Source organism: Nymphalis io, chromosome 14, assembly GCF_905147045.1.
Source record: "Nymphalis io chromosome 14, ilAglIoxx1.1, whole genome shotgun sequence".
In the NCBI taxonomy this organism is placed as follows: domain Eukaryota; kingdom Metazoa; phylum Arthropoda; class Insecta; order Lepidoptera; family Nymphalidae; genus Nymphalis; species Nymphalis io.
Window position 1 is genome coordinate 3162853 of NC_065901.1, and position 13893 is coordinate 3176745.

Consider the following 13893-nt stretch of genomic DNA (forward strand, 5'->3'; position numbering starts at 1 on the left):
TAAAAATAATATTGCGAAAATATATTGTTTACTTTTGTTAATAACTAATCAAGAAAATATATGATAAAATTAACATTTTGTTTTTAAACAAATCAAATATTAATTTAGATACATTTTATAAGGATAACTTGATCGTATATGTATATAAATCTAAAATAACAGAAGGTTTATATATAAAAAAGCGAACATATAAATTATTTATGATGAAAATTCATTAAAAGAGATCAAATAAAACATTTTCTTGTGGTATCATATCAAGGACGCTCGAGCAATTACAACGAAATGTTTTCCTAATATCATAGGAATAAAATCATAAATGATAGAATCAATCAATAGTATTCTATTAAAATAATAAAGTCTCGGCTTCTATTAAAATAATAAAGGACATCCAAATTAACCTAAGCGTAGATTGTCATCTGGTGTCAATGAAATCTTTTAACATTTTAACGAACAAGATTGTAATATATGTATATAATACTTCATTGGCAACCTTGATTTCGTTCTCCGATAAAGATTAATTAAACCGAAACTTGTATCATAAAAAAAATAGTTTCATTCCTCTTAATCGACTTTCAAAACCATTTAATCGCATTTTTCAAATTAAATGGATAATCAGCTAACTGCTTACTAATTATAAAACATAAATCATCGAAAATCGCAAGAGAATACTACATTTGTCTGTTCCTTGATTCATACAAACATTCTACTAAAATATGGAAAATTTAAAAAAGGCAAATATATTCAATGATATTAATAAATAACGTAAAATATTCAAAATTAACGGTCACGAACATTCGCCATGGCCTTGATTTACGCACACCTTAAAAGCTACGTCACATTTATGTTTGTATGAATATATAATAGAGAGCTATGTTAAGATAGTCCCTTTAATAATTTTCTTCTAATTCAAATATTATTTAAAAAAACGATTTCATTTAATATATTATAATTACGGGTAAAAATGGCCGTATCAATTCAGAGGAACCAATCGCATCAATATGATAGAATTAACATAAATATTTGCTAATGTTCAACAAGACCTCTGTATTTTAGCTATTTATAAAAACAAAACAATTATATGGTAACAAAATTATAAATATCATAAACGACTAGTACAAGACATAGCCTTGAGACCGTCGAAAGCACACATTAAATATATATATGTATGTATAACATTAATGAATTGCTTTACATAAACGATAACATAATTTATATATATTTTATATAATGAATGTTGCTTTCTTTATATCTCGTATTAAAAGGTCAAGGACTGTTATTCATTGTTGTAGGCTCAAGTTGATAATTATATCGAAAGCTACTTTATTTATGTTTCAACCAGAACGATTTTCTATAGATATTTTCTTTTACGAAAATAGATAAACAATAGAAAATTAAATTCATGAACAGGCTAATCTAATGTTAAAAATACTTTGACAAAGTATTTTTAATACATCATAAAATATTTAAAGTTTTATCAAAGAAAAATTAAAACAATGATGTTCTGATATCGTGCCTGTTTAATAATATTATAATATACCATAAAGTTATTTCTCTGTTCATACTATAATAATATATAAGAAATATTGTATCATATTTTTTCTTCTTAGAATTCTAGCCCTGAAGGAAAAAAGCTTACCAAGCAACCAAACCATTTATATCGCGAACTTACTTATCGCCTTATGGAAAGCCCATTAGACCGAAATAATTATAAGATAACTGATTAATACGACACTTGCATTCAAGCGCATACAACACCCTCTACCGGTTTTTGGAGCTGACCTTGTTTGACTTACCTCGATATGTATAAATTATAAAACGTATATGACATTCAAAAGTTTTAAGTTAGTGTTATATGAGCATATATATATATATTATATAAAGCAGCTAGTATTCAAGAATTAGAAATCCATGCTTATGTTTAACTTAATAGCAATTAAAAGTATAAAAATAATAGTGGATATATTTATTAAAGGCGTAAAAAAATATTTAACCTCAGCTAAAAAATTATATGACTTTTTTCAATTTCGAAACATTAATATTCAAACAAAAACTAAGAAAACAATGTAGTCAAACTCTGACATTGCTCTTGAAAAGTTTATATAAAAAAGTTTGCTAAAATTTTCGTATTATATTAAATAAAGTGTAACTGAATCCATATATACACAAACCATATAATCTGTTCCAAAAGAAAATTTAATTATTATTTTTTTCTTTTCAGGTAATTATCTTCAACATCAAACAACGTTATACAACTGAGGGTTTGGTTGACTAATTAATATTATTATTTATTTTTAATGTTCAACGACACAAAAACTGCGAATCAAAGCTTAGTAATTTTATGTATGAAGCGCGAAATACATACAAAAATTGCGTAACTTTATGCGTATCTGTAAACTATATCAATATGATCTATATATAATCGGGTAAGTCGCCAGTTGAATTTTAAATAACAAACCAAGTGAATAGCGCAGCAGTAGTCAGTAGTCTGGAGTATCAGCATGTGAATGTTCCACTGCTGGGCTAAGGCCTCCTCTCCCTTTTTTTAAGGAAAAGTTTTTGGAGCTTCCACCACGCTCCTCCAATGCGGGTTGGAGGAATACACATGTGGCAGATTTCAGTGAAATTAGACACATGCAGGTTTCCTCACGATGTTTTCCTTCACCGTCAAGCACGGGATGAATTATAATCACAAATTAAGGACATGAAAATTCAGTGGTGCTTGCTAGGGTTTGAACCCACGATCATCGGTTAAGATTCACGCGCTCTTACTACTGGGCCATCTTGGCTTTCGTTGAGTAGTACTCAGCTTTATAATAATAGGATCAAATCCTTCAGTTCAAATCTAACTATCGACACCGAACTGAGATCTCGACATTTAAACTAATGCAGTGTAATAATTGCAAGCTATTTTTACTTTCGCGAGTTTAACGACCTTAAAGACACTTATGGCGTTGCATGTGTAAAAATTAGCACCCTTGTGACATCGACACAAACATTGTGTCTTAATATAGATATATAATAACATACGTATGAGTATCATTATCGTTGAAAAAGAAAGCTGTTTAACATTTTATATTCGTAAGAGTTAGATGTATTTATGAACGTACGCTTTGACAATTTACATTCAAAAAACAATAAACAAATATGCTCAATACAAGCATATATAAATTATAAAATAAATAAAGGAATTAGTATTTGTTAATTGCATACGTGATATATAAATTTAATTGTATATGTATGTAGTTAAGTAATTCTATTTAAGGAAATAAGTAACTAATGTGTTTCTTGACGTTTCTTCTTAGTTGATTCTGCCTTACAAACCAGTTCCTTTAATTTATGGATACAGAAATACTTGTTTGAGATTAAATAAAGTATATATTGTTTATATTTTCAGTAGATAGGTACATAACTGTTATTTAAGTAGCCAGTATGTATCTATCTTATGTTAAGTTATTTGCAGTTCCAAATTTAATTTTTATAAGACAATGAGAGTTTTTATTAATATTGTATGCATTTATATTTATAATAGATAATTTATTGATCTCTACCATTTATTTGTATATGTTTTTTAAATTCGATTAAATATAATTAATTACGTACAAGGTCAACGACGTATTCTAATTAAATTAAAAAATGTTATATTTTCGTACAAACAAAGCCCGGACGATATTGTAATACACAATATGAAAAAAATACATTCACAATACAATTCGACTTATTCATTTCTATGTTTACTATTATTCTTGTTTTGTAAAACGCTTGAATATTCAATAACGAAATGTTCAGTAACGACTAAGCAAAATCTGCTTACAATAGCTGTTATTGTAACTCGACTTCAACTGACTAATTAAAAAGGCCTCTTAGTTCGAGAAGTCGTTTAAAGGGTCACTTTAGGAGGCTTAAAATAAACGGTTCCTTCGTATTGTTGAAACGTTCTTACATTAATAGGCCTTCACCATCGTCTCCGTGTCAAATATTTTTAACTCGACACAGTCCTATACAAGTTAGCTGCCAAAACCCGTTCAAAACATTTCTTTTGCCTAGCAAAGTTTATCTTCATTCAAGACACTTTGGAAACACTAAGCGAACCCGTAAAAAGGACAGCCGTACTAAAATATCCAGTCGGTTACCATTGCTCTTTCTTCAGAAACGATTCTATCCCGAGCGATCAAAACGAAATAACTATCTTTATCTCTCTCCCACCTACAATGCTATCTCTAGATGCCACGTGTCACTCGTCAGCCATATAAAGTATCAAGTCGTACACGACTATAAACGAAATTAATGTTTATGGCCAATGAAACAAGGTCTCTAATTATTTGAATGTTTTATCCCGGTCGCGCGGACAAGTAACTTCCGACACTCAGTATTACAATTGCGACCTAAATAGACTAGATTCAAGAGCGCATTTCCCTTGTGCAATATTAATATTAATTTGTCTTTTAAAACATCTACTGCTCCAAATTCATAATGCTACTAAATCGACCACGAATTCCTCGTTTCACTGTTCTTTCTCTCCTCATCACTTCCTCGTTCTTTCATTGAAATGTGAAACAACCATTACAAACATTTTTAAAGGGATATTCTGGCAATTGTAAATTTATAGAAATGTAATTTATAAACAAATGTCAGGTGAATGCTACCAATATTAGTTCGATCAACCCCGACCTCTCCCCACGCCCCTAACCGCACACCTAAAGACACACCATTAATCATTCCAACGTTCACCACGGCCCGTTTTAATAAGAAGCCTATTGTTATGGTTCTAAAGCCTCTTTCAGATTATAGAGGGTCGTTGACTTACGCCACTGCGTTTGTTCGAGCGCTCTCCTCGTTACCTCTGTAGCCCTAGTATTACGTAAGCCGAGTGCAATGGCCGCGGGAAACACCAGGAAAACTGTTTTTCCTCGTCGCTAAATTTCCTCTTACTTACTAATTTTGTTCTTATTTGTGAAATATAATTTATTTTAAAATAGTCAATATATAAAGCGCAGAAAATATATTTTTTTAAGTAAAGATTATAAGCTGTTAAAATTATAAAATAATCGTTTTTATAAAATTAAATAAAGTCTAATTAAGATAAAATAAAATCTTACATTGGTTTAATGATATTATATAATAAATTTAGCATACGCGTATATATGTGCCCCGCGGATTTAGCAGCGCTACATTTGGATTATACGTTGTTTTACATAGAGTTTGCCATATTGGCTGTTGCTTTAAATGTTTACTACTTCCAAGCCATCTCTGTTCACCTTAAGGTCATAGCGTATATTCATACTACCTACCTACCTGAATAAATGCAAAAATAATGTATTAAATCTAAATGGACTGATACTTCCGAGACTTCCGGGTTCAAAAACAAAATATCTAGCTTTATAATACAAATACAGACAAAGATTCTTTATGTGCATATATGTGTAATCTACAAGAGCGTGGACATGACCTGTACAAGGCATTGTTTTCTGATACACGCAATTAGTTGAAAATGTGGGTTAAATTCGCACGACGCGCCGCTGTCGGCCAGGGGTTGCCAATGCACCGGCTGCGGGTCGTTGACCGGTATCGATCGATGACGGCACGCGCCCCTGCGGCGCCGCGCCCTCCGCATGTCTCCTACCCCTGACATCCGCCTCCACCCTCACACCCGTGCGCAGAATACACTCGCTGAAACACCGCATGCGACATTTCGTTCTACTTAAAAATATGGTTTTCTAACTAATTTTTGCGCGGGAAACGGGAACAAAACGAACGGGAATTAAAGTTGTGCTAAAATAATATGATAAAAAATTAAAGATTTTTTTTATAATTGAAAGTAATAAGCAAAGTAATAATTCTTTAAAAATAATCTTTAATTTTAATGTTGCTTATTGAAAACAAAAAATATTAATTTCCTGAAAAAAAAACTCGCATTTATCTATTCTTTATGACGCTCCATGTTTATGACAACGAGATGCGTCACCGCTGGCTCTCAGCCAAATCACTATGATGAAAATGTTTCTTCTATGTCCGATAAAGCAAAAGTAAACATTTTGCGTCTAATATATATATTTTTTTAAATCACAAGAATGGATATTAAATTTTTAAACTTTAATTTAATATATTCAATTAAATAAATTTTTCGTCACAAAATATTAAAAAAAAAGAATAAAAAGCCACCCATTTCCAGGGTGCTATTGTACGCCGGAAGTATGTTTATAGCAAATTATATAGAAACAGCTGTAGGGTGCGCGGGAAACCTCATAGCTTGGCGCGCGGCGAAACGCCACGAGGCTGGCTACCCCTGCCAACCGGTCGCCGTTGTTATGACGACGCTCTCACATTTCTACTCGCCTAGTATCTTCAGAAAAGTTAGCTTATTTTAATATTAGGTCACCCATCTCTGCTTGCATATTATTATCATGCGTTTCCACTACGTACTTTTATTTAACCTTGTATGAATTTAATTTTTATTCGAACTTCTTTAAGGTCATACGTTTTTTTACGGTATGGTTATAGAATAAAAATAGTGTAAACCTTTTTTTCAAAGAACGAAGAAGGCTGATTGATATAATTTAAAAAAATGTGGGTAGTACCTTATATACTTACTACCTACAACTTTTGTCGTATATAAATAAAAATAATCTTTACAAACATTTGGTGCGGTTCAACTTTCTTATACGTTCAATTCGGTAGAACTCCTCGCAATCTTTGATCTCCTAGTACCTTATTATAAATATTACCTACAAACATTTCATTTATTTAAAATAAAAAAGTTCTTTTTTTTTTGTTTGGTTTATTTTATATATTTAAAAACTTTTTTTAGCATATTTATATATTATTTATCTCCATATATTGAGACCAAACGTGTACATTTTATTTTATAAATAAATAAATATAACAAAATAATGTGTATTTAAAAAGAAAAAACAGATTCCTAAGATATTCAGTCATTTCAAATAAGATTAAATTAATTTAAATAATTTTTATACCAAATAAAACTAAAATTTTATAGCAATTATTTTGTTAATTATATAATAAAATCAATAACTCTAGATAAGTACAGTAAAATAAATAGAAACAAATAAAAACGTAACCACGTGAAACCAGCGTGTGTAAAACATATTTTTTTTTATGAAAATCGTAAAAATACCGTAGCGTGCGGCGCAGTGACCCGGTTCTACGGCGTAGAGTGCAGTGGCCGCTACGAGCTACGCGTACGAATGTAGGTGAGAGCGAACTAGGTTCTACAAGACTGCTACTAGGGCATACTGCTACTTCAGTTCCATGGATTTTAATTGAATTGCCCGGATAGGCAGATACTTTGTAGACTTGTCAGCGTCATTTTTTATAACGAAAAAATATTTCTTCATTTTGATACTTCAATTGGTTAAAACTTTTTTGGTTTAAAACATATCAAATTAAATCACCATCTACAAGTACAAGTAGTGACAGTACTTTAAAAATATTTACTACAGTTTAATATCATCCTTAATCCATATACTAAAATGTTAATGTTTGACCGTATACTATTTAGATTCGAAAAATAAGGTTTTTTCTCTCAACATTATTTAACAAAACCAGTGCATGAATAATATCCGCGATGTGCTTGTAATCCCGATCCTCTAAATAATAAATCAGAGGCTTGTAACGTGTTGGGCGTGTTTCTGTTTATTCTTTATGTATTTTAACAATTAAATGGCGGGACTTCTTTTTATATATACGTACATATAATAAAATATATTATAATAACCAACAGAGACAAAGCTAAATTCTAATTGAACTCTCTTCTCTCTGAGTTTCAAATACCAGAAACTGAGTTCTATTAGCTAGAAAAGGACAGACTATTGCCATCTCTCTCATTTAGGGAGAGAAGTAATACAAGCCTAATGAATTTTGGAGGGTCTTTCCTCTAGAGTATCGAAATTGTATCTACCCTTATAAGATATACAACATGCTTCGTAGATTTTATCTCTGCTGTAAATATTGTGACTATACTATAATTGACAAGTCGTAATAAACAAATAATTTTAATGACTTTTTTGCTCTAACATATTTATATTTATTTAGTCCAGTGATGAAAAAAACTTTTAAAATAAATGCGTGGCTATGAAAAGTTCTGAGGAAGTTCGTTACATAGGTTACTCGGTAAAAAATGAAACGCTGTCATCTTTGACGCGACACAACACCACCAAAGGCTTTGACGCTCCGCAGTCATTATTACGCCCTCCACAATACGCTGTGGTTGAACCTTGTGCTAAATAATTCAACATTTTTCAAGCGAACCCCAGTTTGTATCGTTACCATGGCAACCTATTTTTATACGCTGAGGGACAAAGCTATTACCTGAGAACTATCTCTAGACTTGAACTACACCTTATACAACCTATCAAGTACATAATTAGAAATCAGATATTCGGATTAACATATGACTAAATTCTTTAAGAATAAAATAACTCTACATCAGCCTTGCATAGTTTACGGATTTAATATAGAGCCTTTAATAAATCAGTGGGATATCTATTTTCGCATTTAGCGGCAGGCGTATTAGCGAAGCCAGCCATCGCGAGTTCGGTCAGCGTTAATTTGTCTAGCAGCTCTGTTGGCGCGTCGCCAGCGCTTAGTATCGTACATAAAACTTAAACGGTATTGCTGTTCGGTTTCTAAAGCGCTGGCTTTCATATGCACTTTTGTTAATTTACTGTTTTATTCTGTTACAAAGATCTTTAGCATATTAAATTATGTCAGAATATGTTACTAATAACAGTTATATATGTGTATAATAAGTAATAATAATAACCGTTATTTATCAACATAACATCTTGTATTGGTCGGCATTTCTTTCTTCATTTGCTACAAGAGAAATAATGAGAATCCATTGTTTGAGACCGCAGACCACAATAAAGTTAAAATACGTCAAATGTAGATGTCGCTCAGTGAGAAAAATTGCAGGTTAACATTTTGCGCCAACGACCTGTGATTCATAACACAACTCTTTTTAGGTTAGGCTTTATTTCTGGATAAAATATATGTATATATATTTCGACAAAAAAAACAACATTCCTTATTCCGTATCTGTAACTTATTAAATATTCTCTATTCTTATAATGGTTACATATATCTAAAAGTCCCTTATGTAATAAACGTATTAATGAAATCTCGAATTATACTGTATAATTGTAGCGAATTCACTTGTTAATGCGAAAAAAAGAACTGTTTTCTATTTCTTCTATGAAAGCTTCTTAAGATAATATGCGAATCGATTACGACGTCGAGCCTCCGTACGGGCAGGACGCACGCTACGCTACTAGTACCATGATTTACCGCATTGGGGTTGCGCGAGCAAGATAGATATACAACAAAAGCCCGAGTCGGTACGGGATGCAATCTCTACTCCACGTGGATCGCTGTATTTGGAGCAAAACAATAGTATTATGGAATTAAGCTTGGTTTATATTTATTTCTATACTGAGTTTACTCGTATCATAAACTGTAAATAATTTACCTCTATCGTACGTTCTATACCAACAATTGTTTTAGTAAACATGAGATAGATATACGTGTTTCTCAAACGGCCTGACGCCGTCAAGTGACGTAGCCACCTGGCAATACAATTATGTCCGGCTAGCGTAGAAAACGACGGAGTGTCACATTGACACCGGGCGACAATTGATTTGAAAAATGTATACTTTCGACTTACATCTAGTCGTTGTATAAAAAATTTCGCTATTGCCGGTTTCTTAATAAAAATGAGATCTCTAATAGACAATTTGAATGTTAGCGAGACATATCGATTTAATGTCGTTGTGATGTAAATGAAGCTATTTTAAAATATTTTTATTAATTTCAATGATTTTTTTCTTGTTTCAGGATGTAAAATCAAAGCTCTTCGGGCGAAGACAAACACCTACATTAAGACACCGGTGCGCGGTGAGGAGCCCGTGTTCGTGGTTACGGGTCGCAAAGAGGACGTCGCACGGGCCAAGCGCGAGATCCTCTCCGCCGCTGAGCACTTTTCTCAGATACGCGCCTCACGGAAGTGTGGTGCAGCACCGCCGCCGCCCGCTGGCGCGCCCGGACATGTGACTGCGCAGGTGCGCGTGCCCTACCGTGTCGTAGGGCTCGTGGTTGGCCCAAAGGGAGCCACCATCAAGCGCATTCAGCATACGACTCATACATACATTGTGACACCATCGCGTGAACGTGAGCCTGTTTTTGAAGTGACGGGGCTGCCCGAGAGTGTGGAGGCTGCTCGCAAAGAAATCGAAGCGCACATCGCACTGCGCACTGGCGCGGCAAGCGGTGCGACGGGTGCAGGAGCCGTCGCAGGCGCAGAAGGCGAGCCGCTGGCGCAACTCTATCGCGCCGGGCTCGCTTCGTTGTTGCGCCCTGAGCAGGAAGCCGCATTTTCATCGGCTGGCTCCTGCTCATCTAGTGGATCTTCGGGGCGGCTTGGCGATCTGCTGGGCATCTGGTCTTCGACGGAACGTGACGAGGGCCTAGGCGAGTCACCGTCGTTCGAATCACCCGGCGCTGGCGGGGTGTGGGGATGGGGGCCGCCAAGGCCATCTCCGGCTGCATCGCCGGCGCGCACATGTGCAGTGTGCGCGGAGCGCGGAGTGGCGGCGGCGCTGGTGCCATGCGGCCACAATTTGTTCTGCCTGGAGTGTGCGCAACGGCTGGCGGCAACGACAGCGCCTTGCCCGGCGTGCGCTGTGCCCGCACACCAGGCCATCCGTATTATCTCGTAAGCCGTGAAGCGGCTCACCACGTTCCCGCCGACGCGGAACCTTTTTTACTTAAATCGTTATGAAAATATTAAAAAAAAAAAGTCGCGTAATCGAAATCCTGGTGCCAAAAGTCGGCGCCTCGCCGGCACGGCCCGTCCGCCGCGCCGTACCTATCGTAAGTCGGCAGAGTTACTCACGATATATTTTCTTATTATGAACGTTTTTTATTAGGTCGTCGAGCGCCCGCCGCGCTCGTCGCCGGAGAGAGAGTCGAGGTTACGATAGAATTTCGAAAAAAAAACATAAAATTTAAAAAAAGTTGTATAATTATTATTATTGATAGCATAAATGAGAAATGGAAATTTATAAAGCTTACCTAACGTAGTAGCGTAAAGTATTAAGATATCGTAATAATATAATAAGCGAGGGACGGGCGGCGCGGGGAGCGGGCCCAGCGGCCGGAGCGCGAGGCGCGGAGCGGCCTAGCCAATGTGTTGTTGATAGGTAATGATTGTGGCGGTTTGTGACGTGTTGTGGTACCGCCCGTGTGTGGTAGGTAGAGTAGTGTAATGCCGCCCGCGCCCAGCCGCCGACACCGCGCCGCCCGCACCGCTCCCCCGCGCGCCATGCTCATTATTTTGACTGTACGATTAATCGCTTAAATGATATACATACGTACACACTATGATTACGATAATATTAATATAATGTTTGTTTTAAGTGTGTTTTAATGTTTAGATTTTTATTGTAATGTTTTTATGAATGATTTTTATCTGTACGATTATTATTATTGATTATTATTTTATGTGTTGACGATGTTTTTTTTTGTGATTATGTGCGCCCGCGCCCGAGAGGCGCGGGTCGAGGCTGCTGTACGCTCGTTTAGTGGTTAATATCAAGTAATAAATTTAAAGTAATAAATAATAAAGAAATAATACGATTCATTCATTATTATTATTATTATAAACTATAGTAGTTTGTAGCACGACATTGACTAATCATTACCTATCAATACTTATTAAGTATTATTATTATTATTATATTGAATAAATTTAAAGAATACATAATTATATTTCATAGGAATCATTATTCTGTATAACTCTAGTTAAATATAACGATAATAAAATAAATATAATTGTATTTGTATCGGACGACGTTGTTGTTTGGTTTATCGGGGGGCTGCTTTTATGAATTGATATTTTTTTATTTTTTTACCGTTATTAGTTTTTGACTTACTCATGTAAAGATACGCGAGAATAAAAAACTGCCTATTAGATTATATTTTAAAAAATAATGGTTACGTAAAATCAGCCCCCATCGAACGTAGATCCAGTGATTTCGATAATTTTATTTTCATAATAAAATGGGTAGACGCTTTAGGTTCAAATAACGTTGTGAAAATTTGTGAAATTTTGTAGACTACATATCTTATTATAAATCTAATATAAACTATAAATTTCGATTTGAATCTTTTATTTACCCTTTACTATAATTTACTAAATATAAAATTAAAAAACAAAATCATTATTTGCATTGTCAAAAGATAAAAAAACAAAGAGGATGGCCATCTATTTTCGAAAAAAATAAAACAATTTTGAAACTAATAACTTAAATTAGGGGTCTAGTTCCTATTTTAAATATTATTAAAAATCTATTGCATATAGATATTACATATTACTCTTGGCGCAACAAATAATATATCGATTAACTTATTGATGAATAATTTTAGCAAGTACATATAATATGTATTATCAAGTATATACATGCTATACATAAAAATATCAGAAGTAGTAGTATCAAGTATATTGAACTTTAATAGATGAGACGAATGACAAATATGAACTAAATAATTTACTTACTACAAGTGACAACCCGTTTATCCTCCCTACTTCTTTAAGGAAGAAGGTTTGGGACATCATTACACTACTGGATGTTTTTCGACGCCGAAGACGACTTGACATAAAAACAACTTAAGCACATAAAAGTTGAGTGGTTCTTCCCTAAGTTTGAACCCACAATAAGGTCGACGTATTCGACCTTCTCTGCTTATATAACTAACATAATGGTCCACTAGGAAATATTTTATTTTGTTCATAATAATACCTTCAGACCGATTTTTTTGGCCACCGCAGCTAATCTCAAGAGAGATGGCTAATACTATGCAGGAGATATTATAATGCACAAGTGTGTACGCAAACACAGTTGCACTCTCTATTCCCTAACTCTCATAAACCGTAATAAAAATAAGTTCAGGCGCAAGATCAACGGCTACGTGCTTTCCGAGGCATGGGAGTGTACACACTTCCAACTTCCAGACTCCGGGCTGCTACTGAGAATTTCCTGACAAAAAAAACCAATAACTTTTTATTGGCCCAACCTGGGAATTTAATCCAGGACCTCCGGGTGTGCGGTCTTACATCAAGCCACTAGACCAACGAGGCAGTCAAAATATGTTCATAATATAGTAACAAATATTAAAAGCAGAATTTGCAATTAAAAATTACTCATCAGTACATATGGTTAGAACAAATTACCCATAATTATTCAATAGTAGTCTGGTAAAACGTAAACTCAATTCGAGCTGTTAAGGATAATTTATTGACAGAATAACCCAATAACTTTTTTACTGACCAAACCCGGTGTTTGAACCCAGGACCTCGGGATCTGCGGCCTTATAAGCTGACTGGATCGAGGAAGACGCAACTAGAATTGTTTGAAAATTAAAAAATTAAAATCATGAAATTAAAACAACTAATTAACAAACAAGACATTTAAGTTTTAAATTAAAGTTAAAACGAACTGTAGGTAAGCTTAATATGGAATGAATCTTACGTGAATAAATAATTCGTTATTTATATACCTATATGCGACAACATTCATTTCAGTCTTGAAAATAAAAGGCCTTTGTAGGTGAATTTCGTTGCAATATGGTTTAACACAATGTAAAAAATATTTTTATTAGCAGATGAAGTTACTGACTAGTTAGTAAACTATATATAACTGTTCTTTAAATTAGGTAAAAGGAACATGGTTTATTTTATTTAAACAATACCTAAATAGTTGGATTGGACGAGTAGTAAGACGACATCTCTATGAAAAAGATATAGACTGTAAAATATATATATTAATAATGTTGAAGGCATTTGTCATTTATTAGAGTCTTCATCAGCATTTTTAAATAATA

General features: G+C 34.0%; 1 protein-coding gene across 1 annotated transcript in view; it reads left to right on the forward strand.

Annotated features, from left to right (window-relative positions):
* Positions 1-12171, forward strand: part of LOC126773391 (RNA-binding protein MEX3D) — a 49476-nt gene extending 37305 nt beyond the window's left edge. Inside the window, exon 2 of the mRNA XM_050494327.1 lies at positions 9850-12171. Coding sequence (XP_050350284.1) covers positions 9850-10730 — 881 coding nt within the window. The 3' untranslated portion in view covers positions 10731-12171. The remainder of the gene's footprint in view (positions 1-9849) is intronic.
* The last annotated feature ends 1722 nt before the right edge of the window (positions 12172-13893 follow it).